This window comes from Hemicordylus capensis, chromosome 2 (assembly GCF_027244095.1).
Source record: "Hemicordylus capensis ecotype Gifberg chromosome 2, rHemCap1.1.pri, whole genome shotgun sequence".
Taxonomy (NCBI): Eukaryota; Metazoa; Chordata; class Lepidosauria; order Squamata; family Cordylidae; genus Hemicordylus; species Hemicordylus capensis.
Window position 1 is genome coordinate 105,661,326 of NC_069658.1, and position 27,217 is coordinate 105,688,542.

Here is a 27,217-nt window from a genome sequence, read left to right on the forward strand (position 1 = left end):
ACGTGACAGCTGGGATAGGTTTCGCTGATGACAGTCCCGCCTTCCTTCTAGGATCACTGGCTGCTGGCAGCACCAAGTAGAGAGGGGTATTTCATTGTTGCCGGTCCGCAAGGCTCAGGCCCCGCCTTGACCGACTCCCATTGCCAGGGTTATTTCTCTCCGTCTTTTATCCAATTCAGTTACTGGGGAGTTGTAGTAAGGGCGGGTTGTCGCCCAGGCCGCACACAGAACCCTCCGCTGTGATGTGGCTTTTGTTCTGCCGTCACCGAAAGGAGTGAGGGACTACAGTTGAAGCGCCCGTCTCTACGGTTACTCAGCAGAACCGGCTGCTGCTTTCGAGCGGCGGCAGTTAAACGAGCCAGTGAGGGAGGAGGGGGCCGGCCGCACGCGCCTGCCTGCCTGCCTGCGAGTGAGCAAGCGCGCCGCCACCCAGCGAGGCAGTTGGACGCGCCGCGCGCTCTTCGCGGAGCGCGAGTCGGAAGGTGAGCGCTGTCTATTTCTTCCTCCTCCTTCCCGGCCACCGTGGAGCGAGGTCTGTGAAGCGGGTTGAGTGGTCTCGGGCCTTGCGGAGGGCGGGCTGCGTGCCTGAGGCAGAACTGCGGGAGCCTGCGCTTTTCGTCGGGCAGGCGGGGAGGGAGGGAGTGCTTTGGACGCTGCCTGGGAGAGCCACTGGCTGCTCACCTGGGGCGCCCTCAGAAAACTGTGCTCCGGAGGCGGGCGGGTGAAGGTCCTTGGTCCCCGCGCCGTCTCCTTTTCCCTATCGTCATTGGGACGACCACCGCTTTGTTTCTCCTCTCGTGGCTCGCAGCAGAAGAGAGTCGTAGAGAGACCCGCCTTGTTAGACTCGCCCCTCGCGACTTAGGGCGGCTTGGCCTCCGCGGTCGCGGGGCTCAGACCTTCCTTCTGGTTCTCTGCGAGGGGTCTGGGGGCCGCCGCCCGCACAGACTCGCCTCCTGGGCTGTGCAGCCACACGAAACCAGTAGCCGAGCCTGGCCTTACCTCGTACACTTTAGAAGGCATAGAGAGAAGGGAAGCTGAGGAGGTGTGGAGGGGCTGCGGTGGTGGTAATACGTTGTCGAGGGCCCGGTTGGTGTTACGCAGGCACATGCCCACCCCCGTAGCGCCTCGAAGGGAGAAAGACCCACAGTGTGATTATTAGTACCGTGTGTGTGTGTGTGTGTGTGTGAGAGAGAGAGAGAGAGAGAGAGAGCCCTTCCATCTTTTAGGTATAAAGAGCATACTGTGCCAAAAGAAAAGAGAAGAGCTTTGCTTTATTGCTGAACAAAGCTCTCCCCAACCGCGATCATTTGTGTGTCCAGCCCTGTTGGATCTTGATCTTTATAGAAACTCTGAAGGAAACCTGGCTGACGAGTTTGAAGGATCGTACTTCTGTAAATAACTGCCTCTTGCTTGTTTGACTTACTTTAAAAACATTTTCGCTTCTGAGTTGTTCTTGAAGTTCTGAAGACTCCCTAAGCTTCAGTCTTGTGGTGGTGCAAAGAGGTACCAGTTTGAGACTGTAAAATACACACAATGCTGGATTTCAGTGCTTATGAATGGACAGATTGTGTTTTGGATTTTTTTTTAAACAGAAACTGCTATAGTGTAGTGCTTTGGAATGAGTAAATACTATTAAATCTGATTGTCACAAGTTGGGAAACATAGCTCCTCTGTCCCTTTACTTTCTGTTCATGGCTTTATTGTTTCCCTTAAAAATACATTACTTGTTAGAAATTGATAGGTGTTTATGGAGAACAGCCAGTGTGAATAAACACTCCTTGTCAGCAGAGTTGTATCTTAATACTGCTTGTCATTGTCTCGTACTGGAAATTTGTTAGTTCACACTGGTCAAATATGCTCTTCAGATTTTTGTAGACATAGAAACCTAGGATCACTCTCCTGTTTTTTATGGTATTCTTTGTTACTAGTTGAGTGCATAATAGTGTTCTTGGATTTGGGCCCAAATCCACAAATTACTACTTGTCAATCTAGTAAAATGAATTACAAATTCTAATTTCCACTCAACTGCTAGTTCAAATTTATGTCTGAGATGCTCATAGTCAAGAGTTCTTCATTGCAGTTGGCTTTGATGTATCTTGTGATAATCAGTAAATGCTATTATTCCTGTGTACATACTTTACCCAAAATTATGCTGGTCTAATTTTTAAAAAGGAATTATTATTTTGTTTAACTTCTAATTTGCAACCACTTTAGTCTTTTAGCTATGTTGTCCTGAACCTGTAGTCTCTGACCTTCCACTTGTTGATGATTGCTTCATTGGCTTTCTAAAGAGACGTGAGTATAATGAAATAGTGCAAAGTATCTAATTAAGCCATATGGATATTATTGTTGTTTAGAGCATCATTATGGGAATCTCAGCATAGTAAATTCTGATGCAATATTCTTCCTTCATACACATAAAAAATGCACTATTGGAATGCTTTTTCATATATACTCTTCCACAAATGCTCTGAATGGAACAACCCCATTGGAAGTCCTAACATTCCGAGCGCCATTTGGCTGACTGTATTTCCCTTTCTGACTGGTTCAGGCACTGGCTTCCAATTGGCTTGTGGTCTCTTTTCTTCTTTCTAGTTGATTTGTATGATATAAGCCAACCAAAAAGCAAGGAGATCACAAGCTAGTCAGAAGCCAGTGCCTGAACCAGTCAGCCAAATGGTGCTTGGAACACCCAAAATGTTCTGAGCTCATTCCATCAGAAACACCAGCTAGCCAAATGTTGTTCCGATGGAATGTTCTGGGAATTTGTGTTAGGGTCCAAGCTCGGAACAGAACACAAATCACATTCTGTGCACATCCCTGTGGGGAAGCTTATGAAGCAGGAGAACTTTAACAAAGATTGAGGTGTTTAATGCATCAGAACTTTACATAAAATGTGGCTTGGTTCACTGTTTATCTACCACCTTGTGATTTTCACTTATGTTGAACAGTACAAGTGGAGAAAGCCATAACTGCTCTCAAGTGCCATTACAAAAGAATTGCTTGATAGATCATCCTTTTTAACCTATTGATGCCATGCTGGTTCCCAAACAAATGTGAGAACACCAAAAGAGGCACCCTGTTCAAAGACTTGTACAGCACCCATTTAAAAACCAGAAACAGCTATACCATTGTTTTCCCCAACTCCTTAAATGGAAGGGGAGGAGGTCGACTTTCCTCTGTTTGCTACCTTCTTGCTGTATTGCCCATCCACTCCCCAGGTCTTTAGATCACCATTCCCCTTCATCCATCTTGCTATCGGTCCCTTAGAAAAGTTAATCAACAAAATCAAGCAAAGCATAAACATAGCTTGTGTTAATGAAACTATTCTAGAATGCTGGCGTAACGTCCCATGACTACTTTTGGGCTTGGGAATTAGCGAGACGAGAGTGAATAGTCCATTGCAGTGTCAATTTGTGAAAAGCTTTGGTCTGGAAATAAAGGCTTGAGATAAAAATATGGTATAATCAGATTTATTGTGGTACAGGGAATGAAAAATGGTTAGGCAATTTTGATGAAGTCAATAACACGTTAACTAGCAGTGTAAATCAGAGACTTGTGAAGAGGCGTTTTTAAAGGGTGATTAAATTGTGATTAAATCACTTTAAGGCTTGCCAGAGAGAGAGGATCTGGAGTGCAGAGTTTAGATTTAGGAAGGAGGGGAGAGATTGTTAGTATACCTTCCAATTCTGTCAGGGTGTCTGTCACACTTGCAGGATGGGGAATGCTGGGATCCTCCTTCTCAGGGCCCAAGCAGAAGGATGTGGTAGAGGGGAAGCAAGCATGTCATGCACAAGCCAGGGATCCAGGGAAAATCCAGGGGAGACTGGCTCTCTAAGGCAGTCAAGCATGGTCTGTGGTTTGGATCAAAAGATTGGTCCAAATCAGGAGATGGAAGCGAAGCTGGAGCAATGGCTGTGGTAGATAGAATTGCCAGAGCCAAAGCACACACAGGTGGTGGGTCCAAAGGAGCACACTATTGAGTGGAGCTCAGGGTTAAAATAGGCACAAAGATGCCTTCTGGCCAAACACAGGTCACCCCTCCTGGTGACAGAGGATGACATCGGTGGTTAACAAAAAGAATACATGCCGAATGATCCAATCACTGGTATGTGCAGTTTTGATAGAGAATAGAATGAAATGGTTTGAAAAATCTGTATGGGGCAGAGTAAATGGGTGAGCACAAAGCTTATGTGGGATACGAAGACCACCTAGATGTGGGAACTGGAATGCTTTTCATGCTAACAAGCTTCTGCCCTGGTCCATGCCAGACCATTAAGGCTGTGATAGTGAGGAGGGAGTGATACAGCCTTATCTGAGCTTCTTTTGTGATTCATTCAACTAATTCTTTGTGCCAACAAGAAGAGGAGTTTGACTGTTGTCTTGAGAAATAGTCCATCTCATTAACTTGTCTTACACAGCCAGAATCCTTCTCTGTTATTGTGAGACAGGGGCATGGGGGTTACCTTTCAGTCGGTAAAAGTGCCCCATGCTGCTTCTGCTAAGTGACTAAGAGTTTAATATGACATGTGGAGGCTTGTGGTTCTGCGAGTCCAGGTAGCCAAGATGGAGACTGCAAGCCTGCAGTTCCAAATCATATAGAGGGATGCTGCCTGTAGCTCCCAAACAGGCTGTTCTTGTAACACTTGCATCCTGCTTATTTAAAAGCAGTGTTTACCGGAGCCATATTGGTTCTACACTGTTGTTAGTCAAGTAACAGTTAAGGATGTGCAGAATCAGTTCGAGCTGGTTTGTCAAACCAGCTGGCCCAGCTGATTAGTTTGACTGAACCGGTTCATTTTGGCTTGAATTTGGTCCAAATTTAAACCGAACCACACTAAACCGTCTGTGCAGACCCCTAGTATCGGTTGTCCTGTTAGAAAGACTGGGAGTGTGCTGGAAGTACAGCTGAGTTGTTGACAGATCTGGGAAGAAGTTCATATCTCTTTTGAACATCTGAATATATTTTATGTATTATATCTGTATACTGCCCCAAACATATTTCTGGGTGGTTTTGCAACTTAAAATGAATTAAGACAAAAATTAAAACAATTTTAAAAACACAATCCTAGTTAAAAAGCTTGGACAAACAAATGCCCTTTTAAAGACTTTTTAAAAAGCTGTCAGAGGTGGGGAGGCTCTTATTTTGGTAGGGAGCACATTCCAAAGTCTTGGAGTGGCAACAGACAAGGCCCATCCCTAAGTAGCCACCAGACAAGCAGGTGGCAACTGCAGGCAGAGCTCTCCAGATGATCTCAATGGGGGATGGAGCTCATAGTGAAAAAGATGTTCTCTTAATTACTCTGTGCTTAAGCTGTTTAGGGCTTTATAGGTTATAACTAGCACTTTGTATTTTGTCTGGAAACATATTGGTAGCCAGTGTAGTTATTTTAATATAGGAGTAATATGGTCTCTTCGAGATGACCCAGAGACCAACCTGACTGGCACATTTTTCACCAATTGTAGTATCCAGACTACATACAAGGACAGCCCCACATAGATCTCATTGCAGTAGTCAAGAGGTTGCCAGCATATGCACGATTGTTTTGAGGTCGTTTATCTCATGAAACAGACACAGGTGCCATGTCAGCCAAAACTGATAGAAATCTGGTTGCTGCCCCAATGTGAGACACCAGAGAGAGATGTCCACAGATATATCCACAGAAGACACTACTAAAAAAATTAGACTGTAATCATGTGCACTGTTCCTTAAACTCCAGGAACTTGCTTCTAAGTAAATTTATGCACATTAAAATATTTATAAGCCACCTTAATGTTTTTTTCTTGATGAGGCAGGATTTAATTCACAGCAACATAATATTAAAACTAAAACAGCAGTCAATTAAATAATCCAACATTAATAGGATTGGGAACTCTAAAAGCAGCAAGCAGCAAAATTTCAATAAGCTAAATTAAGTAAAAACAGTTTTGAGCAAATATTAGTTTTGTTTGTCTAAAACTCTTTAAGAGTTGTTGCCAGGTATATGAACTTGGGGACAGCACCACTAGGAAGGCTTGATCTGATAACCACTTGCCAGAATTCAGTATAGACTTGGACGACAAGGCTGACCTATAAAAGCATCACTTACTACTCTCTCCTTTGGTAACAAACAGAATAATTATTGATAATGCAGTTTTGATTTTAGCCTGAAAGGCAATTTTAATAATTACATTGTGAGATAGGGGTATTGATTTAATCAAGTGGTCTGCACATACTTAAACTATCTAGTGGTATGGAAATTGGAATGTTGTGCTACCTTTTAGCATAATATTGGTTTAGGCATTTATCTACATTTCCAAAGAGGCTTTAGGCTGCAAATTTTGGGGGTTTGTTTTAAGCAAAATGTGCTTCTAATCTTACCCTACACATCAACATCCTATTTCTTTTAAGTATTGCACAACGGAAACAAGCCATGAAGCTGTAGAGTTTGCTTGTTTTTACATTTTATGCACTTCTGGTGGAAGTATTAATGTTACAAACTAGCCACCAGGGCTACTTTTTGCTGACATAATGTGCAGGCGTATTACTCCAGATTGCTACATGCAAACAGGTAACCACAGCTAAGCACACATGTGAAACCATTCTTTCTTTTGTTTTGTTGAGCTATATGTAAAGAGTATTTTAATTGCTGAGGTAATGTTAGAATTTCTGCTGGACTAGTAAAATTGTGATGCAATAATTGTTTCAATGTTTGTGCAAAACAGTGACTTTTTTTTATTTTTACATTTATTTCCCACTTTTTCCTCCAAGGAGCTCAGAGGTTATGTTTATCCTCACAACCCTGTGAGGTAGGTTAGGCTGAGAGATACAGGCTGGTCACCACATCTAAAAAATGACATTGTAGAACTGGAAAAGGTGCAGAAGAGGACAGCCAAGATGATCAGGGGCCTAGAGCACCTTTCTTATGAGGCAAGGCTACAACACCTGGGGCTTTTTAGTTTAGAAAAAATATGACTGCTGGGAGACATGATTAGAGGTCTTTAAAATCATGCATGGTGTGTAGAAAGTGGATAGAGAGAAATTCTTCCCCCTCGCACATAACACTAGAACCTGGGGTCATCCCATGAAATTGATTGCAGGGAAATCTAGGACCAACAAACGGAAGTACTTTTTCACACAATGCATAATCCACTTGTGGAATTCTCTGCCACAAGATATGGTGATAGCCAACTTCCTGGATGGCTTTAAGAAGGGTTTGGATAACTTCATGGAGGAGAGGTCTATCAACAGCTACTAGTCAGAGGGCTATAGGCCACCTCCAGCCTCAAAAGCAGGATGCCTCTGAGTACCAGTTGCAGGGGAGTAACAGCAGGAGAGAGGGCATGCCCTCAACTCCTGCCTGTGGCTTCCAGCGGCATCTGGTGGGCCACTGTGCGAAACAGGATGCTGGTCTAGATGGGCCTTGGGCCTTATCCAGCAGGGCTGTTCTTATGTTCTTATACATGACTGGCCCAGAGCCACCCACTGAGTTTCATGGTTGAATGGGGATTCAGACTCGGGTCTTCCCAGGCTTGTCCAACACTCTAACCACTACGCTGTATTTGAGTGGTCTTTGCTTACTGCTCTGTTTGAAAACCTAATTTAAACTGTAGCCCCTCTCAGATTAGCAAGTGACATAGGTATCAGTCTTCAGACTTTCAGTAAAATGCAATAAGATTTTCAGAACCAATGTTCATTTTTTAAAAAAATCTTGCATAGCCCAGTATGAGGATTTCTTCATAGAACCTTGCTTAATTCATTGTTTCTCAAACTGTTCAAGTTGGGGAATTTTCTGAACATAATTTACCCTGTACAACCTTTCCTGTTTCTCTATGTGAAGATCTGTGTATTGGAGTTCTAATCAAACACTGGCATAACAAGATATTTATGGCCACCTATTGAAAACATAGTTTAGTACACATAGGAAACAAGCATTAATTCCAAGCAGTAACTCGTTCTAAGCTTCTTCTGGATAGGTCAGGATGATGATGCACTAGAGGTTTCGCCATGTCCCAAATCCAGTGTGGGTAAGTGAGGGTCTCCTGCATGCTTGGGGGCATTCAGTCTACCCAGCTCTTGGCTCAGGGAGATGAGGCTCCATCTCTCTCAAGAACCCATCCTGCCCTGATACATTTTGGGGAAGTAACTTGCCTAGAGAGCAAGAGGTTGCTGGTTCAGATCCCCACTGGTATATTTCCTAGACTATGGGAAACACCTGTATTGGGCAGCAGTGATTCAGGAAGATGCTGAAAGGCATCCTCTCATACTGCACGGAAGGAGGCAATGGTAAACTCCTCCTGTATTCTACCAAAGAAAACCACAGGGCTCTGTGGTCGCCAGGAGTCGACACCGACTCGACGGTACAACTTTATGCAAAATTTAGAATGGCAATTATCCCATTTTGCATTTATAATAACCTTGCATATTCCTTAATGGAATTTCAAACTGAGTTTTTCCATCCAATTTTTCCAGGTTATCAAGATCACTTTGTTTTATGCCTCTGAAAAGGTTTGTAGCTCCTTTCAGATACATGTCATTGGCAAAGTTGATAAATATGGTCTGTTCTTTAAGGCATTGATGAAAACATTGAATCATACTGTATCCAGGAGAGCTGCTGAGATGCCTTGCCCGTTGGCTTCTCCCAGGTGGACAGTGAACTATTAATAACTCTTAGAGAAGATAAGTTTGGAACTTGCCTAATTAGTTTAATCTTGGCAGTTTTTCTTAGATGATATTCAATAAACAGCTGCTTGGTAACATTGTGTAAATCATACAACTAGTCAGTAGAATTGAATTATTTTGCTCATTGTTGCTCTTAAAATAACTGAAATCTATCTGTAGAATTTGAACTACATTAAGTCTCTCCATTGCTTGTTCTTAAAAGCGTTCTAAAAAGTAAGTTGGCTTTTTTATTTATAGCCCACCTTTCAGTTGTAATACACAAGGTGGTAAACAACCTTCTCAGTAAAACAATCAGAAACATGAAAAATCAACTTTAAAAAACATGGTAATGAATGAAGTTAGGAGCACTTTTGCCCCATAATCCTTCAAATGTTCAGATGATAGCATCCTTAAAAGCCCTCTAGAAGAGCCAAGCTTTGACCATATGATGGAAAGCAGGCATTGACTGAGTTTATTGTACCTTCCTAATGAGAGCATTTCACAACAGACGCATCAACCAAGAAAGACGTGTCTCGGGATCACCTTCCAAACTTCAAATGGTAGGGGATAGGGAGCAGGACCTCTGATATTGATCTAAGTGTGAGAGTAGATGCAGATGGACAGAAGTGATCCTTTAAAGTATCCTGGTCTCGGGTTGTATGGAGTTTTAAAGGTACCATTTTGAATTGGAATGGCATTATTATTATTATTATTATTTTACACAGTCAGACAGGTGTTATTAACTGGTTTGTTTTATCCAGACATCGAGTCCTTCCCAAGGACATGGGATGCCAGAATTTTATTGTCAATGTTGTTGCTGTTATAGATATCGTCGCAGAATATAGGCTGTTCCCAGTAAAGCTGCTTTTTGTAATTGGCTGATGGTGATTTCTGTGGCCCCTATGGTGTTGAGGTGCTCTTCAAGGTCTTTTGGAACTGCACCCAGGGCGCCAATTACCACTGGGATTATTCTGGTCTTTTTCTGCTACAGCCTTTCAACTTCAATTTGTAGATCTTTGTATTTGGTGATTTTTTCTATTTCTTTTTCTTCTATTCTGCTATCCCCTGGTATTGCTATGTCGATTATTTTGACTTGTTTTTCTTTCTTCTCGACGACAGTGATATCTGGTGTATTGTGTGGCAGAAGTTTGTCTGTTTGTAGTCGGAAGTCCCATAATATTTTTACATCTTCATTTTCTACCACTTTTTCGATTTGATGGTCCCACCAATTTTTGGCTACAGGTAGCTTGTATTTTTTGCAGATGTTCCAGTGTATCATCCCTGCTACCTTGCCATGCCTTTGTTTGTAGTCAATCTGTGAGATCTTTTTACAACAGCTGATTAGGTGGTCCACTGTTTCATCCGCTTCTTTACAAAGGCGGCACTTTTGCTCTTACTGCATTTGTTCTTCGTGCCTGTTCTTGTCCAGCCAGTATTAAACTCTCTGTTTCTTTCTTCAAGTTGCCATTCTTAAGCCATTGCCAGGTCTTGGTGATGTCTGATTTTCCACTTATATTGTGCAAATATTGACCATGCAGTGGCTTATTTTTCCATTTTTCTGCTCGGTGGTTGTTGTTGTTGTTGTTGTTGTTTAATTAATTCAATTTCTATATCACCCTTCCAAAAATGGCTCAGGGTGGTTTACACAGAGAAATAACAAATAAGATCTATCCCTGTCCCGAAAGGGCTCACAGTCTAAAAGAAACTTAAGATAGACACCAGTAACAGTCACTGGAGGTACTGTGCTGGGGGTAGATGGGGCCAGTTACTTTCCCCCTGCTAAATAAAGAGAATCACCACGTTAAAAGGTGCCTCCTTGCCCAGTTTGCAGGCGTCTTGGATGCAATTCTGTTAATTCTTCTGATGTGATCAATTTAGTTCATGGCACAATTCAAACACACACCAAAGTGTGTGTTTGTTTAGCTGTTTCACTGATGATGATAAACATAACATATGTTGTTTTATAAAGTGAGAGGGTAGTTAAACACTGGTTCAAAAGGGTTAAATCAACTTTGTAACAAAGGGTATAAAACTGACTCGCCTCAAATTTTTGCTTGCCTGCTCAGGGCCTTACATTTGGTGATGGTGGCAGGCTGATTCTTATGGGGTCATTTCCTGCCTCATACTAGAGGGGGGAAACAGGATGACTGGCAGGAATTAGTATTGTTGTCAGCACTTGAAGCACTGCTGAAGTTGCTGCTGCAGTGAAGGCAAGGGGCTTAAAAAGACATAAGCCTGCTTCTACCATTCCCCAGATGGTGGTGGCAGGATATATCTGGGATATAATTCCTGGTTACCTCTGGTAATCAGGCAAACACTTAATATCATTTCTGGGATAAATTATTGTGATATTTGGCCTGTGCTAAACAAGTGCTTTTCCCTTAAAGATAAGGTTTATAGCTTGAGGGTGCTTCAGGGTTGATTAGATTTAAATCGTGATTTAAATTGCTTCACAGAAGGACTTACCGTATTTTTCAGACCATAAGACGCACTTTCCCCCAAAAAAAGTGGGGGGGAAATGAGGGTGCTTCTTATGGTCCGAATGCTGTCGCCCGCCCACCCGGATTGGGGGCCGAATCGGCCCAAGCTACCGTACTGCCGCCGCCGCCCGCCCGGATTAGGGGCCGAATCGGCCCAAGCTACCGTACTGCCGCCGCCGCCCGCCCTCCCTCCCAGCTGCCCGAGTCCTCACCACCACGCGGGCCGATCAGGGACCCGCAATTGGAGAAGGAGAGAGGAGTTCGCAAACAGAGCTCCTCTCTCTGCAAAGCCTCGGCCCGAACTGGCTTGCGCCCAAAGCGCCAGTTCGGGCCAAGGTTTTGCAGAGAGAGGAGCTCTGTTTGCGAACTCCTCTCTCCTTCTCCAATTGCGGGTCCCTGATTGGCCCACGTGGTGGTGAGGACTCGGGCAGCTGGGAGGGAGGGCGGGCGGCGGCGGCAGTACGGTAGCTTGGGCCGATTCGGCCCCCAATCTGGGCGGGTAGTCATCGTCGTTGGCAGTACGGTAGCTTGGGCCGATTCGGCCCCCAATCCGGGCGGGCGGTCAGTCTAAAAACTGGGTGCGTCTTATGGTCTGGTGCGTCTTATGGTCCGAAAAATACGGTAATTTTAATTATTTAAATCACTAGTCAGGAAGTTTGTTTAATCATTTTCTAGAAAAAGTAAATTATTGTTGTCTAATATACCTTAATACATATTCAGGGATAGATTTAGGTTTAATTTTTAGAAGGTAGGTATTAGAATGGTGGCTAGAGTGCTGAACTAGGACCGGGGAGACCCGAGTTCAAATCCCCACTCAGCCATGAAACTAGCTGGGTGACTCTTACACCGCTCTGGGCTCCTTGGAGGAAGAACGGGATATAAAAGTAAATAAATACATACATACATACCAGACCTTGCATTTCTTAGTTGCACTGTTTGCATTTCACATGCATGCCTGTCTTATCCACAGGTACAGAAACTTCATTTAAAATATTCCCAAATGAGTCTCTTATGGTATGCTGCCATGATAGGTGTTTCTCTTCTACAATGGAGGATACACTTGGGAAAGTTTGCCTCAGGACTGCATGAATAGGTTCCGTTCACTTTTGGTTTCACTTTCTATTCCCCTCCCCTATCCCTTACATTCTATCCAGACAGGGGTTTTCTCCTTGCTCAGCTCTAATCCATCCCTCCAAATCCTCTCTTCATTCATTGGCCTTCTTTAGCTCAATTCAGATTGGGCTAAAGAAGTATACAGTACACTTGTACACATGCTTATGCAATGCAACAGAACATGTACATTTTCAACATCCCCTAGCCTAGACCACAAGGACAAAGTCTGTCACTCCTTGGGACCTTCAAAAATCTCCCAGAAAGCACTGCAGAGGGCAGTACATTGTGTCTCGCCCTGAAAAAAGCCCTTTGATGGCGGGGGTAGATTAAAGTTTGTAAATAAGAAGACGAACCTCCAAAAGGAAAATCAAATCTCCTCCTGATATAGTCAGAAACAAGACTAAGGTCATTCTGATATTCTGTGTCCAGAATTCTTTGTTTCAACACCTGTACAGACTGGTTATAACTTAACAGAGAAACTCCAATTGTATTATCTTTACCTGGTCGTTCAGAAGAATTTTATGTTGCTTTTTTGCTTGCAGATAAAATTCCTTACATTATGTATAAGGTAGCTAAGTTCTGCTCTATTGCTATTAGGACTCGACAGCAACTAACTTCCTGTCCTGTCTTCTAGACTCTTGGCTCGGTTAGGATGTTGGATAACGGCTATCTTTATATGCAAATAGGATTTGTTCTCCTTCTGATTTTTACTATTGTTGTTTTATGTATTCTTTTTTATCCGTACTTTTCTGTAAAGTTTTAAATTGCATTGCTGATCTTTGATCATTGATAGTAATAAACTAAACTAAAGACATGTTTATGTGAACAACTGTACCTGTGTTAATTGTAAAAGTGGACCTGGATATAGGCCCTCTATCCCATTATGAAAAGCAATTATTTGGTCACAACTATCCATGCTGTGGATCAGCCAGGCTATGTTATATATCCAGAAATGTCCACTGATTCAGAACTCAGTGGTCAGGTTATTAATGGAGACCTGCTTAGTGAGTTTAATGCACCAGCTCTTAAAGATCTGATCAAGTGCAAGTAGGTTTTGTTGGGTCTTCCATCTCTTCCTTTCTCCCATGGAGTCCTCCATCAGCACTTCTGGAGCCCTTTTTTGCCTTGATTGGTGATCCATCTGTGTTTCACTCCTGCCTGTTTGCTAGATTGGATAAGAGCAAGCCACTTGCATGGGCATTGTGGTCATTCCTGCCTCATTGGGTGTTGTAATCCCCAACTTGGTTTGCATAGCAAAAGGCATGTAAAAATACTCCCCTCCAAAAGGGCTTGCAATCTTTAAAAAAAGGAAGTTAGTGTGTTCTTTTAATGGTCAGTAGCATAATTTCTAGTTAAAGTACAGTCATCCGACCAGTCATCAGACTGGTAAATTGTGACCGGACTTGCCAACTGCGACCTGAGTATCAACTGCTGGCAAAATTTGTTAGTGATGGGTAGTTGTTATTTAGGGGGATTCAGAGGTTCAGTCTGCTCATTCCTCTTGGTTATCCTTGCTGACTCCTCACAATTTAAAATGACTTTGATTTTGGAGGTTTCAAAATTTTCCAGAGATTCAATCTGCTCACTCTTCTTGGTGATTTTAAGGGATTCTAGATGATTTTTAGCTTATTCTTTGGTATTTTTTTCTTTTTCAGTCTTTTCACAACCACGGTTCCCCTAACCCCCTATTTTTTATTTACTTTAATACCTTGCCAATCATGAATTTGCCCAGAATGGAACCCTCGCAGTTTGTGAGGGATGACTGTATTGACTCTTAAGTCAGTTGCAGAGACTGGGTGATAACTAGACATAAAACAGGAGTAAAAGGTCACCCAGGTAAATCAATGGCTGAACTTGTGCTGACCCAATATAAAGCTATTCTGTAACTAGGTGAGCTTTTCACCATTTGATGAAGAGTGAAGATATTTTCCTGATAGTTCTCTCTTTACAAGGAAAAGTAGCATTTTAGGAGTTCATAAGAGGGCCATAAGATCAGTTTTAAAAGGTCAAATGTTTACATTTAGTTCATAATTGATTTTAACCTGGTTTTTTTTAAAGGTAAAATTATTGCCAACACTTCTAAAAATCTGTTTTAAAACTTGGTAATCGGTATGTGTTTAATTTTTTTAAAGCATTGTTTTTAATCTACCCTGATCCCTGTTATATTAGTATTCTGAGAAGGTTTGTTTAGGAATCTTACTAGAAGCTAATACTACTTTTTCCCTCTTCTTTCAGATTAGAAGATGAATAATCTTTCATTTAGTGAACTGTGCTGCCTATTCTGTTGTCCACCATGTCCTGGAAAAATTGCTTCCAAACTGGCATTTTTGCCCCCAGACCCTACATATACTCTGATGTGTGATGAAAGTGGGAGTCGCTGGACTCTTCATCTTTCTGAACGAGCAGACTGGCAATACTCTTCTAGAGAAAAAGATGCCATTGAATGTTTCATGACTAGAACCAGCAAAGGTAACCGGATTGCCTGTATGTTTGTGCGTTGTTCCCCTAACGCCAAGTATACTTTGCTCTTCTCGCATGGAAATGCTGTTGACTTGGGTCAGATGAGCAGCTTTTACATAGGACTTGGTTCACGGATTAATTGCAACATATTTTCATATGATTATTCTGGATATGGAGCAAGTTCTGGAAAACCAACTGAGAAGAATTTGTATGCTGACATCGATGCTGCTTGGGTAGCACTTAGAACAAGGTAAACAGATGTGTACTTTTAGAATGTATGCATTTATGCGAGTTTGAATATGTTCTTGTAAAATATCTTAGTTCATAAAAGTTTTTTATACAGACACATAGCTCATCCATATCTTCATCCCTCATCTTCCAAGTGAATCATTAATTAATGGGATAGCAAACCAATGTTTTTCAATGGAACGCAAAGCATGTGTTAATAAAATAAGCAATTCTGCATAAACAAGGAGATCCAACTGAGTAAAAGACTTCTTTTGAAACTTATATCTGATTCATGTTTTCAAGAAAAGCATCTTATCCTGTAACCGTGTTCACTTGAAAAATCTGGTGGGGAATTGAACGTTTGAATGCTCACTTGCATCAGAGAAAACCTAGTATAAAACCAGCACATAAAGCACAGGAATAGGAAAACATGGTATTCCGTGCAATGTCACATTCTAGTGGGAGCATGGCAGTAGGTGTGTCGGCAAAGAAATGAATCCTTGCCTACACACCTATTGAATCATGAGCTTTTATTGCACATTCTAGCTACTTAAGAAATTTATGTTCAAATGATGAGATGATGGTGTTTAGAGTTGTGAGTAACGTGTGAATTGTAAGTAAGTGGAGATAGTAAAATAATAGTTTGATAATAAAGCAAGTAGATTTATAGGATGGCTTTGTAATTTTCATGGCATTGATATACAAACATCTGGAAGGGAGTCTGAAATATGAACAGAATAAGGTTTCATAAATTCTCCACAATATTGGCATATTTAAGTTAAAATGTGAAAAGACCAGCCTGCTCTTAAAATTCCCTCATTTCCAGTGTGTATCTAGTAAATAGATAATAGAAATAAGTCTCTGCATCCCAAGATTGCTTCCTAAATGTTTGTATTGTGTATCCCCCACCCCACTTCCTTGAGCTGTTATAGCTGTGCAGAGGGAGCAATGGCTCATGGTCTACAGTTCGGCTTTCTCTGACCTTCACTATAAATCGGACAGCATCCACTGTTAATCATGACTGTGACTGACTTGTCTCATTGGTTCAGGAGTGCTTAGTCGTGACTGAACAGTTTGCAACTGAACAGACGAGGAGGCAAACTTAGAGCTAGTGTCTTAGTGAGGAATAGCTATAGCCTCTGGATTGTGATCCTAACCTAAAATCAGTTTCCAAAAGCTTGCCCTGTATGATTATTTTAAAACAGTGGTTACAAAGTATATTTTGGACATTGTGAAAGTTTGTACACATCTGTGAGAGATTTTAACAAACACATAATAATGAGCATTTTATTAGCCAGTTGACATTAAATTGGTATTTTAACCTTTTGTCTCGAGACCAAGCTATACAAAATTCATGGTTCTGTTTGTACTCTGCACCAACAACCACATTCTGTGAACTTAATTCATTTTGTACAACCTCTGCTAACTTGGCAAAGAGGCACCTTTTAATATGGTGATTCTCTAAATGCGAGTGTGAAAAAGTGAAAGTGGGGTCATGAGAGTTCTTTACTTGAAAAAAATCTCATTTGCTATCATTGAATGAGAATTCACACCTCAGAAAATAAGGGAATAACATCCCTTCAGAAAAACTTCTGAGGTGTGAATTCTCATTCAGTGATAGCAAATGAGATTTTTTTTTCAAGTAAAGAACTCTCATGACCCCACTTTCACTTTTTCACACTCGCATTTACTATGAATATGATGAACGAATCAATCTACCACAAAGCACTTTATGAAGAAAAACCTCAGAAAATCAACAAAATCCAGCCCTCTGGCCAATCACTCTGAAACTGGGGATGGGTGGTAGCCTCCACCCATTAGGCACTATCTACCAGCCCACCCCACTCTTTTGGGGCAGATCCACTTTCTGCCCCCAATCTGCCCCAAAGACACCAAAACTTCAAAAATTCCCAAAAAATCAGCCCTCTGCCCAATCCCCCTTAAATTGGGGTGGTAGCCTCCACCCATTAGGCACTACCACCCCACCCCACTCTTCTGGCCCAGGCCCCACTTTCTGCCCCAAACTGCCCCAAAGACACGAAAACTTCAGAAATTTCCCCAAAAATCACCCCTTTGCACAATCCCCCTGAAATTGGGGTGGTAGTCTGCACCCATTAGGCACTACCACCCCACTCTTTTTGCCCAGTTCCCATGCTATGCCCCCGAACTGCCCCAAAGTCACTAAAACTTCAAATATTCACCAAAAATCAGCCCTTTGCCCAATCCCCCTGAAATTGGGGTGGTAGCTTCCACCCATTGGGCACTACCACCCCACCCCAAAATTTTGCCCCTGGGCCCTTTGCCCCCCAAATCAATTCGGATTCGGGTTAAATCCGAATCCGAACCGAATCAAGGGTGATTCGGGTGGCCCATATTCGGGCAGAAAACAGAACAGGGGTGATTCAGTTCGGGTCCCGAACCGAATCACCGAAAATCCGAATTGTACACCCCTAACCAGAACATCTCATTGTTCTCATGAGAAAACTATACACAGGACAGGAAGCCACAGTCCAGACGGAACATGGCGAAACAGACTGGTTCCAGATTGGCAAAGGAGTAAGACAAGGCTGTATACTTTCTCCTTCTTTATTCAATTTATATGCTGAACATATACTGAGGGAAGCTGGATTGGAAAAAAATGAGCGTGGCTTTAAAGTTAGAGGAAGAAACATCAATAACCTGCGTTATGCTGATGACATCACTCTGATAGCTGAGAAAGCAGATTATCTGCAAGCTCTAGTAGTGAAAGTCAAGGAACACAGTGAAAAAATGGGACTACAATTAAATGTAAAGAAGACTAAACTAATGACTACGGGTACAGCAACCAGCCTCAGAATTGACAATGAAGACATTGATGTAGTGGATAGCTTCTGCCTTTTAGGATCCACTGTCAACAGTAAAGGATCCAACAGTCAAGAAATTTGCCCCAGACTAGTACTTGATACGGTTGCAATGAAGGCCTTGGAAAGGATATTTAGATGCCGTGAAGTGTCGACACCTACAAAGATTAGAATCATTTGGACAATGGTTTTCCCCGTAACACTCTATGGATGCGAAAGCTGCACTTTGAAGAAGCAAGGTAGAAAAAGCCCTGACGCTTTTGAACTTTGGTGCTGGAGAAGACCTTTGAGGATACCATGGACAGCCAGGAAAACAAACAAATGGTTCATAGAACAAATCACTCCAGAACTTCCACTCGAGGCACAAATGACCAGGTGCAAACTATCATACTTCGGACACATTATGCAATGACCCAGCTCCCTTGAGTAGTCTATAATGCTGGGCAAAGTTGAAGGAAAGAGAAGAAGAGGATGACTAGCAGCAAGATGGATGGACTAGATTATGACAGCAATGAATGCACCACTGAGACCCCTTAGAGGCCAAGTTGAAGACAGATCATCATGGAGAAAATCTTGTCTATGTGGTCGCTAGGAGTTGACCGACTTGACGGCACACAATCAATCAAATCAAGTGTATATAGGGTTGCAATCTGTGGGTGCTTCTGTTTTAGTAGTTTTATTGTCATACAGTATTTATTAGTTCTTGTACTATAAAAAATGGAAGATACCTAGCAGTGTTCTCTCTAACCTTTTTCATCTGTATGCGGAATGAGTTTTGTTTTGGGCAGCATTATCAAGGCAGTGTGTGCGCACATGCATTCGGAGTGGTGCATTCCGGATTCCACCTGAGCAGGATCTAAAATTGACTGAGCTGACACAAAAAACGTGTGAGTGCATGCACACACGAACAACTGGGAGGGAACACTCATACCTAGTCTAAATACTTAGCTGACATTCTAATTCTACAAAAGAAGCCATGTTTGTATGTAGTAGCAAGAAAACCAAAGCATATTGACATACCTGCATATGTATGCTCAAGATGTTTCCTTAAGTGCTTGGTATGGCCTGCAATTTTGACAAGCAACTTCATTAGGTGCAGGATGAACTGGATTCCTGCCAAAGAACGTACACAAACCATTTAGTCTTGAATATGTCACTGTGATTTCTTGAGTTAAGCAATCAGGCTAGGATTCAAAGAGCTGCTTAGGTGTGCCCTAGGGCTTCCTTGTCACCGGTAGATTCCGGTGACATGACATAAAAATCCCTTGCTCAAAGTAGTGTCATCAGGGCTGTTCACGGCTGTGATTATTGACCTAATCCCAGTAATGATCAAATTGTGCACTCTTACCTCTGGGGTGGCTTGGATCGCTTTGAACTGATACATCGGTATCTACTCAGTGCTTTGCTGGAGTGTACCTTAAGATCTGGCTTCCTTGAGGAAATCGAGTGCCTGCAGCAGCAGCACTTAAAATCACTGCCTTTCTTTAACTAGTCACACCCTCATTAGGGGACATCCCTAGAGGCTATAGGGCAAATTTTGGGTCCTTTGCACTGTACATGGATACCTCTTTTATAGTGCAGATCCTTTATATCCACCCCAGAAATAACAGCACAAGCAAACAGACAATTAACAAAATTTGAAGTATTGGTTTTGGCAGCCCTGAATTATATGATAAACAACACATTTAACCCATTGCCTAGCCTTAAGACGACTTGAGGAATGATTTCCAACAGGAAAGCAAAGATCCGGAGTGGATGTGTGTGTGGAAATGGAAGCTAGTCACTTCCTCTTCAGCCCAAATTAAGGAGAACTTTCTCAAAGTTTTCCATAGATGGTACCCGACACCAGTAAAGATAGGATACACCCCAAAAGATTGCTCTCAGCTTTGCTGGAGTGGTTGTGGGATGAAGGAACTATTTTCATCTCTGGTGGACCTGTCCTAGGGCTTATCTTTTTGGACAGAGGTTTTCACGGAGGTGCGCAGAATCATGAACCAGAAAATGGGATTATGCTGCCAGCTGGCATTAGTAAATTTATTTTCTGGGGTCAGTACAGATGTTACATCCAAAAAAATGTGTTTATGGTAAATGCTGCCAGGTTAGCTATAACCAAACACTGGGAAAATCAAACCTGGTTGATGGACATCTGGTACAAGAATTTATGGCATATTGCAATCTCAGAAAAGCTAACTCATATTATTAGGTCCCGTGCAAACCAGACTACAAATAATTATTTTTATGTAATTTGGTCAGATCTTATTCTTTATTCCAATTGGGGAAATTACGGTTGTTTTCCTACCAAAGACAATACTAGAGTGTGGATGGATTGATGATCTATGCTTTGCTGTTTGTGTTTGGATCAATTTTGTTTAGCATTGTAAATTTATTTTAATAAAGATTAATTAAGATTTTTAAAAAACAAACTAGTCACACCGTCTAGTGCACAAGAAAGGAAGCAACATCATGATGTTGTCTTTTTTATGGGTAAAGCCCTTTTGGAGGATTTTTCATTAAAATGCAATTTCTGTTGGAAGATTTTCCACCTGAATCAATTCTAATGAAAAAGTTATCTGATATTGGTAAAGTGTGAGATACAATACTGCATCGTATTGAACAGCATCGGAGGGTGGTGTGGGAGGTTCCCTTGATTGAAAATCTCATTATCTGAAAAAATTGACTGTTCTTTGGGCAGCTGCGGTTGCAGCATCTCAAAATGCTGCCTTTTCTTCCCTAGTTTTATTCTACAGTGAGCCAGAAAGGAGGCAATCAGTGTTCCCTGTAACAGGGATTCCCAGATGTTGGGAATCTCCCAGCCAAAGGTTATTGCAGCTAGGGATTATGGGAATAGTAGGTAACATCATCTTGGAATCCCTGTTACACAGAATACTGGAGGCAATGTCACGATGTGGTGTCTCTTCTGTTACAAATAATGCCCACACCCTATGGTTAGAGGGCCCAACTTTTTTTTTGGCCCAGAAGGCAGCCAGTTTCTTCAGAGAAGCAATATCCTCAACAAAGATAAGCTCCCCGCCACCCCCCACCTGATGCTGTTCAATGCAATACCAAGGCAGTATTGTGTCAAATGTTTTACTGGTATCAGATGAGTTTTTCATCAGAATTGTTTCTGGTGAAAAATCCTCCAGATTTTTTTGCAGTGCCTCGGACCTGATTATCAGGCCTATGCAAAGTACAGCCTCAGTTATCATGAGGGGGCAGGTTAGAAAAACACAATTCTAAAGCCTTACTGATATTTTGGCTCCTAGACACAGTATCTGACTACCTCTTTTTTACAGCCTCTTACTACCATTAACTTCTGCCGTTACTTCCAAAGAAAAGGTGGCTGGGGGGCTGAACATGGCTCTTGTCATGTTAAAAAACAGTTTTGGAGAGTTGTTGGGTTATTTGTAAATAGTTCTTCTTACATTCCAGCAAGTGATATGGACATGTTGAAATGTTTGAGAGAACAAATGCCTGCCAGACAAATGGTAAATACCATTTTTATATCCTCAATCATTACTTAAAAGGAGCAGAAACTGCTTCATCTTGTTCAGCCTCAAGTAGAACACTACTTGATTCCAGATACTCTTTCATCTTAAAAGTATTTTTGGTCTGCAAGTAATTATTTTCTGAACGTCAGTGTTTGTAGAATGCAAGTAATGTATTTCAAGTTTGTTACACTTAATAAAAGAACTGAAAAGAAAATGCTTTAGCCTTCAGACTTTGTAATTAATGTTGTTCCAGGATATTCAAACATGTAGCAAACTTGTATGTATGTTTATAGGCTATCTGCTCAATTTTGAAGCAATGTACTACTTTTTCAGGTATGGAATACGCCCTGAAAATGTGATTATATATGGCCAAAGCATAGGAACAGTACCATCTGTGGATCTTGCTGCTCGTTATGAAAGTGCTGCTGTAATTCTTCATTCTCCTCTGACCTCAGGAATGCGAGTAGCTTTCCCTGATACTAAGAAGACCTACTGCTTTGATGCATTCCCAAAGTAAGCTGCAATACTTACAAGGGTTATAGAGGAAAAATTAGCCACTCGGCATGTTCTTCATGGCAAACCTAGCAGGTTTTACAACATGTTAAACTCTTACTTGAAATAAGTCAATAAAGTGGAAACAAAGAAAGGTTTGGTTGACACGGAACCATTTGAATACGATTTAAATAAGATTATCTGGTCATTTCCAAATCAAACCACATGAATGGTTCATTCTGATTTGAATGCCTCCACTAATGTCAGTCAAGCAAGGTAAACTTCTGATTCACTTCGGATATCTTAAATACGGAATTCAGAGCTAATGCCCAACCTACTGAGTAATAAGGAATACTTGCGCATAAGGAATACTTTGATGCGTGCAGAGAGGGGAGTGATTTTCAGCCATTTCCCCCCCCACCCGCCTTTCCCTCTGTAGCTGCCTCTGCGTGCCCAAAATTTGTTTTTAATAGTATCTCAATCCTTAGACACTTTTTCTGAGGCTCAGGTGGTTGCAAAGGAATCGCTGAAACTTGCCCTTCCCCTTCGTGTGAGTATGGAAGTGTTCCCTGTGTACAACTCATACTTTGTATGTTAGGCAATGTGCTTAAGTAAGTCATATGTTCTGTGAAGGTGCTCTTCTGTATACTGATTCTTTTCTTCTTCCTGCAGCATTGACAAGATCTCTAAAATAACATCTCCAGTGTTAATAATCCATGGGACTGAAGATGAAGTGATTGACTTTTCGCATGGCCTAGCGTTATTTGAGCGCTGCCAAAGACCTGTGGAACCACTGTGGGTAGAAGGAGCAGGGCATAATGATGTTGAGCTTTACGGACAATATCTTGAAAGATTAAAACAGTTTGTATCACAGGAACTGGTGAATTTGTAAATTGCTTTATATAGTTAGTTGCTGTTGAATTTTGTTGCACAACTGCACAACTTGCTAACCACAGCATAAAACCTGATGGATTTGTTTTCAAATCGGGTCAGTTGCCTTCATAAATGTACAGGTAATGATTTGTAAACACAATTAATGAAGGTTTAATACCAGTACTAACTGGAACAACAGATGATGAAGACGAGCTTGTGCAGTTCATATATTTTGTGCAAGTTTTCGTAGACTAAACAAGTCAATTTGCAAGTTTTCTTAAGATGTAAAAAAAAATCATAGGGAGGAAAATGAAATTTTAATTATGTAAAATCACATGCTGTAAGTGTTGCCAAATGCTTTAGCATATCAGAAGTTTATATACAATATTTTTTAAAACATCTCAAAGTGTACTGTGACTTATTCTGTTGCACAGGTGTAATTGAAGCAATTGTAAAGTACAAATAGCCATTACATTTGAAGGAATAAGAAAGAAGAATGAAACTGACTACTGGAATTTACAGGCCCTGTTATATAGGGAGCAAGTTCAAACAAGTGTGTTATTACCTTTCATGTCTTTATTCTCTCTTCCTGGATGATTAATGGCCAAAAAAAGCCTATTTGGCCATTCATGTTGCTCTACAAAAACAAAGGCACAACATATAGATTCTCTTATAACCAGTCCTAGTAACAAGGTCCGTATTAAAGCAACTAAATATAGTACTACATATGGTTTCTCTGAAATCAGTATGATATGTAAAGATCTTTGTATGTGGCCATCTTGAAATGATCATGTAAAGTAGAAGAACTTAACAAATAACCCTAATATGTATCTGATTTTTATACTGGCAAACATGCAAAGTTGCAGTTGTCATTTCAAATTTGATTTGAAGGTTGTAAGTGTAGAACTAACTGTTTCAGTTATTATGAGAATTCTGCTAATGTACTCCTATATAGTGAAACGAATGTTGACAATTAACTCATAGTAAAATAAGTTGCCTTTCCCTTGAATAAATTTTGCTTGAATAAACTAGACCTAAAATGTAGCCTAATTTGTAAACAAATTAATTCTTCAATACACACTGTGCTTCTAATTTTAAAGCCTTACATAGTTTGCTTGTTCTGCTAGTTTTTGTGATTGTCCAAGAATATTGTATAATGTATTATGTATTGTGAATACTTAGGTTCTGATGTGTTAAGCTCAAATAAGAGAAATTCCACACACTTAAAATGAGTCTCTTCCAAACTAGTCTATTCTATGTGACAAGGGGGAAAAAAGCTAGAATAGCACAATTCCCAACGTGACAAGACAATTCTGCCAAAATCTGCAGCTTCCATTATCCTGACCTTTCTTTTCTTCATTTTCATCATTCACTTCTACTTTAGACAGTCACCTTGATCCAAGGCATTCTGTTAGTCTGTACTTTGCTTAAATGAAGTAAGTCATGCTGGCTTCTAATTAGAGATCTGGATAGCTTTTATGTCTTAATAAATGAAGGACTGAACATATTAAGGGGGAAACCACTTGGAGGTTGTCATAGTTGCTATATTTAAATGTAATGCCAAAACTCAATTGAAATGTGATAATATAGTTACACATTTGTACACTTCTCCATGTACAGGCAAAAGTGCTGCCATGATCACAATAGCTATAGGCAGTTTTCCCTGTATTGTCCAGGTTACACAGAGTTTTTTCCCCGTGGCAAAATTGGCTACACAGGTAGGGCTGGGTTGTGTGGGGAGGAAAGGCAACCAGTTTACATCTGGAGTTGTATTGATAAATACAGCTTTCTATTATTGCTGATCAAAAGCACCCTCACTGTATTTTTTACATGTGCTTGTATGCGTGCACTCTCAAGGTAGATACCTTTATGGTTCCATTTTTGTTAAATACATTAAGGCCACGAATTGGCAATGTGTGTACCAGCTTTGCTTCACACTTCAAAACAGTTTGATCTAGGAAAAATTACTTGGCATATGATATTAAGTGCCTGTGTCAATTTTGGTGGCTTCTAATAGAGCAAAAATATGCATACATCCATAACAGTATGACTCTTTGAAAGTGTAACTGAACTTATTGGGGTTATCTTATAGGGTACACATGAATTTTTTATAGGTTTAATCTCTACACAAGAAGAGATTCTCATGCCCTATTCTACAGTACTAAAGCAGCAAGTTTATTATCCTTAATGGAAGAAGGAACCTGTTTAGTCCGTACTTCACTCCGCTATTTAATAATTTGGAGGGAACAATGCCTATATCTTCAAATATCAACTTTCTGCTTGCAAAGTGGCATCCCTGGAACACTGAACTTACTGTGAGCCAGATGCCATGTTGGTAACAAGAAGGGGAAACTGGCCAGATTAATTGCTGGGACTGGAAACATTAACTGTCTACTTCTAGATCAAATCATTACAAGATTTTTAGAAGTGTCCATTCTTTGTTTACTGTTTTTCATGAACAACTCAAAATATTAATAATTGTACACTTAAAAGCGGTTCCTACATAAATCCTCTTAATTCCAGTGCTGGCCCATATTGTCCTTCACGTAAGTTTGGGCTATAACTTCATTTTTAGGTAATGGTGTCTTCATTTTTTAGAAACATTTTCTTAAGTAGCTAAATACCTGCTGTAAGAGGGGGGCTGAGGATAGAAGCTATATTATTCCTCTGTACTTGAAATGTGAAATTCCACTTTGTGTTTGGATGAGACAAAATCATGTGCTGACTGCTTGTAAATTCACTGTAGGGCAGCTGCAACTATGTGGTTCATCTTTAACTTGAGCTTGTGTGACTTTTATTATCCACACACAAATGTACACTTCAGATTGTGGCTGTGGAAAAATGAGAGAGTTTGCCTCCCTATGTGAGTTGAGGCTGCAGACAACCAGCTGTAGTCATGGTTGGTTGTCTTGCAGTGAGTTTACATGTGGCTGCTATGTGATGTATTCATCTGTATCTACTCTGGAGGATTTTGTGTGAATAGTGGCCCATTTTGTTACTGGCCAGTAAAGGGGCAGGCTTCAGGCTGCAGCCTGGGGGTGTGATCATAATTGCTAATGGATAAGGCTAGAATAGCATGCAACTTGTTCCTTTTTATGTGTAGAAACACACCGAATGTTGCCTTGTGTCTAGTTCCTTACTCCTTTTGACTGACATAGCTCATATGTTGAGCACATTAGCTTCTGTAGATTGGGGGAATGTTGATTCCATCTAGTAATTGAGGCTACCAAAATACTAAACCTATTTGAGAAAACAAGACAAAACTATGTTTTGATTAGTAGAATCAAATTGTTTTAAATCTAGTTTTGCAGATAACTTTTAGGAGGAGGTGGGTGAAGAAACCCTCCCCCTTTCTTTGTTTAAGAGAGGTCGTTTCTTCTGTCAAGAGGTAAGTATGACTTCTAATCCATTTTCCTTACAGTAGTACTCGGTATGGGTGTTAAAACCAAGTCCTGCTAATTCCCAGCATTACCTCCACAACACCAGGTATGATCTGATGCTGATTCTTAACTGAGACTTCTTCTTATAGGGCTACTAGTGAGCAATCTGGTAAATGGAGATAATCACTGTCTCAGGTGAGAAGCCATTGACCCAGAGAGGCTTGCCACCTTATTTTGGACTGGTGCTAAAAAAAAAACCTGCAGTGAGGGAGGAAGCAGCATGGATTATAGACTGAACTGCTTTTCACTTCTTTGAAGCATCAAGCTGGGCAACACTAATACTCATAGTTTCGGGGAAATAAAGGCATGCTATCAATTTGAATTCTGCAGCCTGAAAGCGAAATGGTCACATACAATCTGGTTTCAGGCTGAGAACTACCTCAAATTATTCGGGTTACTTAGAGATATTTTGGACCCCAGCAGAAGGAAATGTGTTAAAGTTATGGATGTTGCATTATTACAGAATCTAAACCATAATTTTTCCATGAACAATACAAGAAATTATCCAAAATAGCAGCTACTTGCATTGAGTTAAAGGTAAAAGATTTTAATGTGTTTACCAGCTGTGGGCTAACTTATTTGCCTGTGTTCTTTCCTTTCTTGTTAAGATTTGGATCAATAGTTAAGTCAGACCTAAGCTTTATTCACTGTTAACTCTGTACAAAACGTCCGCTGATAATTGTACATTAAAACAATTCAAATAAAGCCCAGCTTTTAACTAGAGATGTGTTTCAATGTGTTTGGTGTAGTTCTGTTTTACAGAACAAAACTGGGTTTTTGGTTTCCGTTATGGTTCTATATATGCCAAGGATGGAGAAGGGGAAAAAACTTATAGCTTGGTAATGATGCACAGATAGGAGATGCATAGATAGGAGAGGAGAGCTGGTCTTGTGGTAGCAAGCATGACTTGTCCCCATTGCTAAGCAGGGTCTGCCCTGGTTGTATCTGAATGGGAGACTTGATGTGTGAGCACTGCAAGATATTCCCCTCAGGGGATAAAGCCGCTCTGGGAAGAGCAGGTTTCAAGTTCCCTCCCTGGCAGCATCTCCAAGATAGGGCTGAGAGAGATTCCTGCCTGCAACCTTGGAGAAGCCACTGTCAGTCTGTGAAGACAATACTGAGCTAGATAAACCAATGGTCTGACTCAGGGACATAGGAAACT

At 41.1% G+C, this 27,217-nt stretch overlaps 1 protein-coding gene and 1 long non-coding RNA gene across 5 annotated transcripts in view; one reads left to right on the top strand and one right to left on the bottom strand.

Annotated features, from left to right (window-relative positions):
• The first annotated feature begins 339 nt into the window (after positions 1 to 339).
• ABHD17B (abhydrolase domain containing 17B, depalmitoylase) lies at positions 340 to 26,778 on the top strand. Of its 3 annotated transcripts, XM_053294025.1 has the most exons (5): positions 349 to 482; positions 2,215 to 2,295; positions 14,470 to 14,944; positions 21,584 to 21,763; positions 22,415 to 26,778. In XM_053294025.1, the coding sequence occupies exons 3-5, from the start codon at positions 14,478 to 14,480 to the stop codon at positions 22,632 to 22,634; spliced, it is 867 nt and encodes a 288-aa protein (XP_053150000.1). In that variant the 5' UTR covers positions 349 to 482; positions 2,215 to 2,295; positions 14,470 to 14,477; the 3' UTR covers positions 22,635 to 26,778. The 3 variants fall into 3 exon arrangements, with proteins under 3 accessions (XP_053149999.1, XP_053150000.1, XP_053150001.1); XM_053294024.1 differs by lacking the exon at positions 2,215 to 2,295 and having other exon boundaries at positions 340 to 482; XM_053294026.1 differs by lacking the exon at positions 2,215 to 2,295 and having other exon boundaries at positions 427 to 532.
• LOC128344258 (uncharacterized) overlaps positions 1,206 to 27,217 on the bottom strand; it is a 48,816-nt gene continuing 22,804 nt past the window's right edge. Inside the window, exons 2-3 of one of the 2 annotated variants that reach the window (XR_008315754.1) lie at positions 18,783 to 18,875; positions 1,206 to 1,517 (exon numbers count right to left, since the gene is read on the bottom strand). This is a non-coding gene — a long non-coding RNA (uncharacterized LOC128344258). Of the gene's footprint in view, positions 1,518 to 14,940; positions 15,644 to 18,782; positions 18,876 to 27,217 lie in introns of those variants that run through there. The other variant, XR_008315755.1, reaches the window with a different exon arrangement.

Excerpts from the sequence above, each read along its gene's own strand:
- ABHD17B (XM_053294024.1), top strand. The coding sequence starts at position 14,478 with ATGAATAATCTTTCATTTAGTGAACTGTGCTGCCTATTCTGTTGTCCA. Across the intron at positions 14,945-21,583 it reads TGGGTAGCACTTAGAACAAG|GTATGGAATACGCCCTGAAA; the intron begins GTAAACAGATGT and ends CTACTTTTTCAG. Across the intron at positions 21,764-22,414 it reads TGCTTTGATGCATTCCCAAA|CATTGACAAGATCTCTAAAA; the intron begins GTAAGCTGCAAT and ends TTCTTCCTGCAG.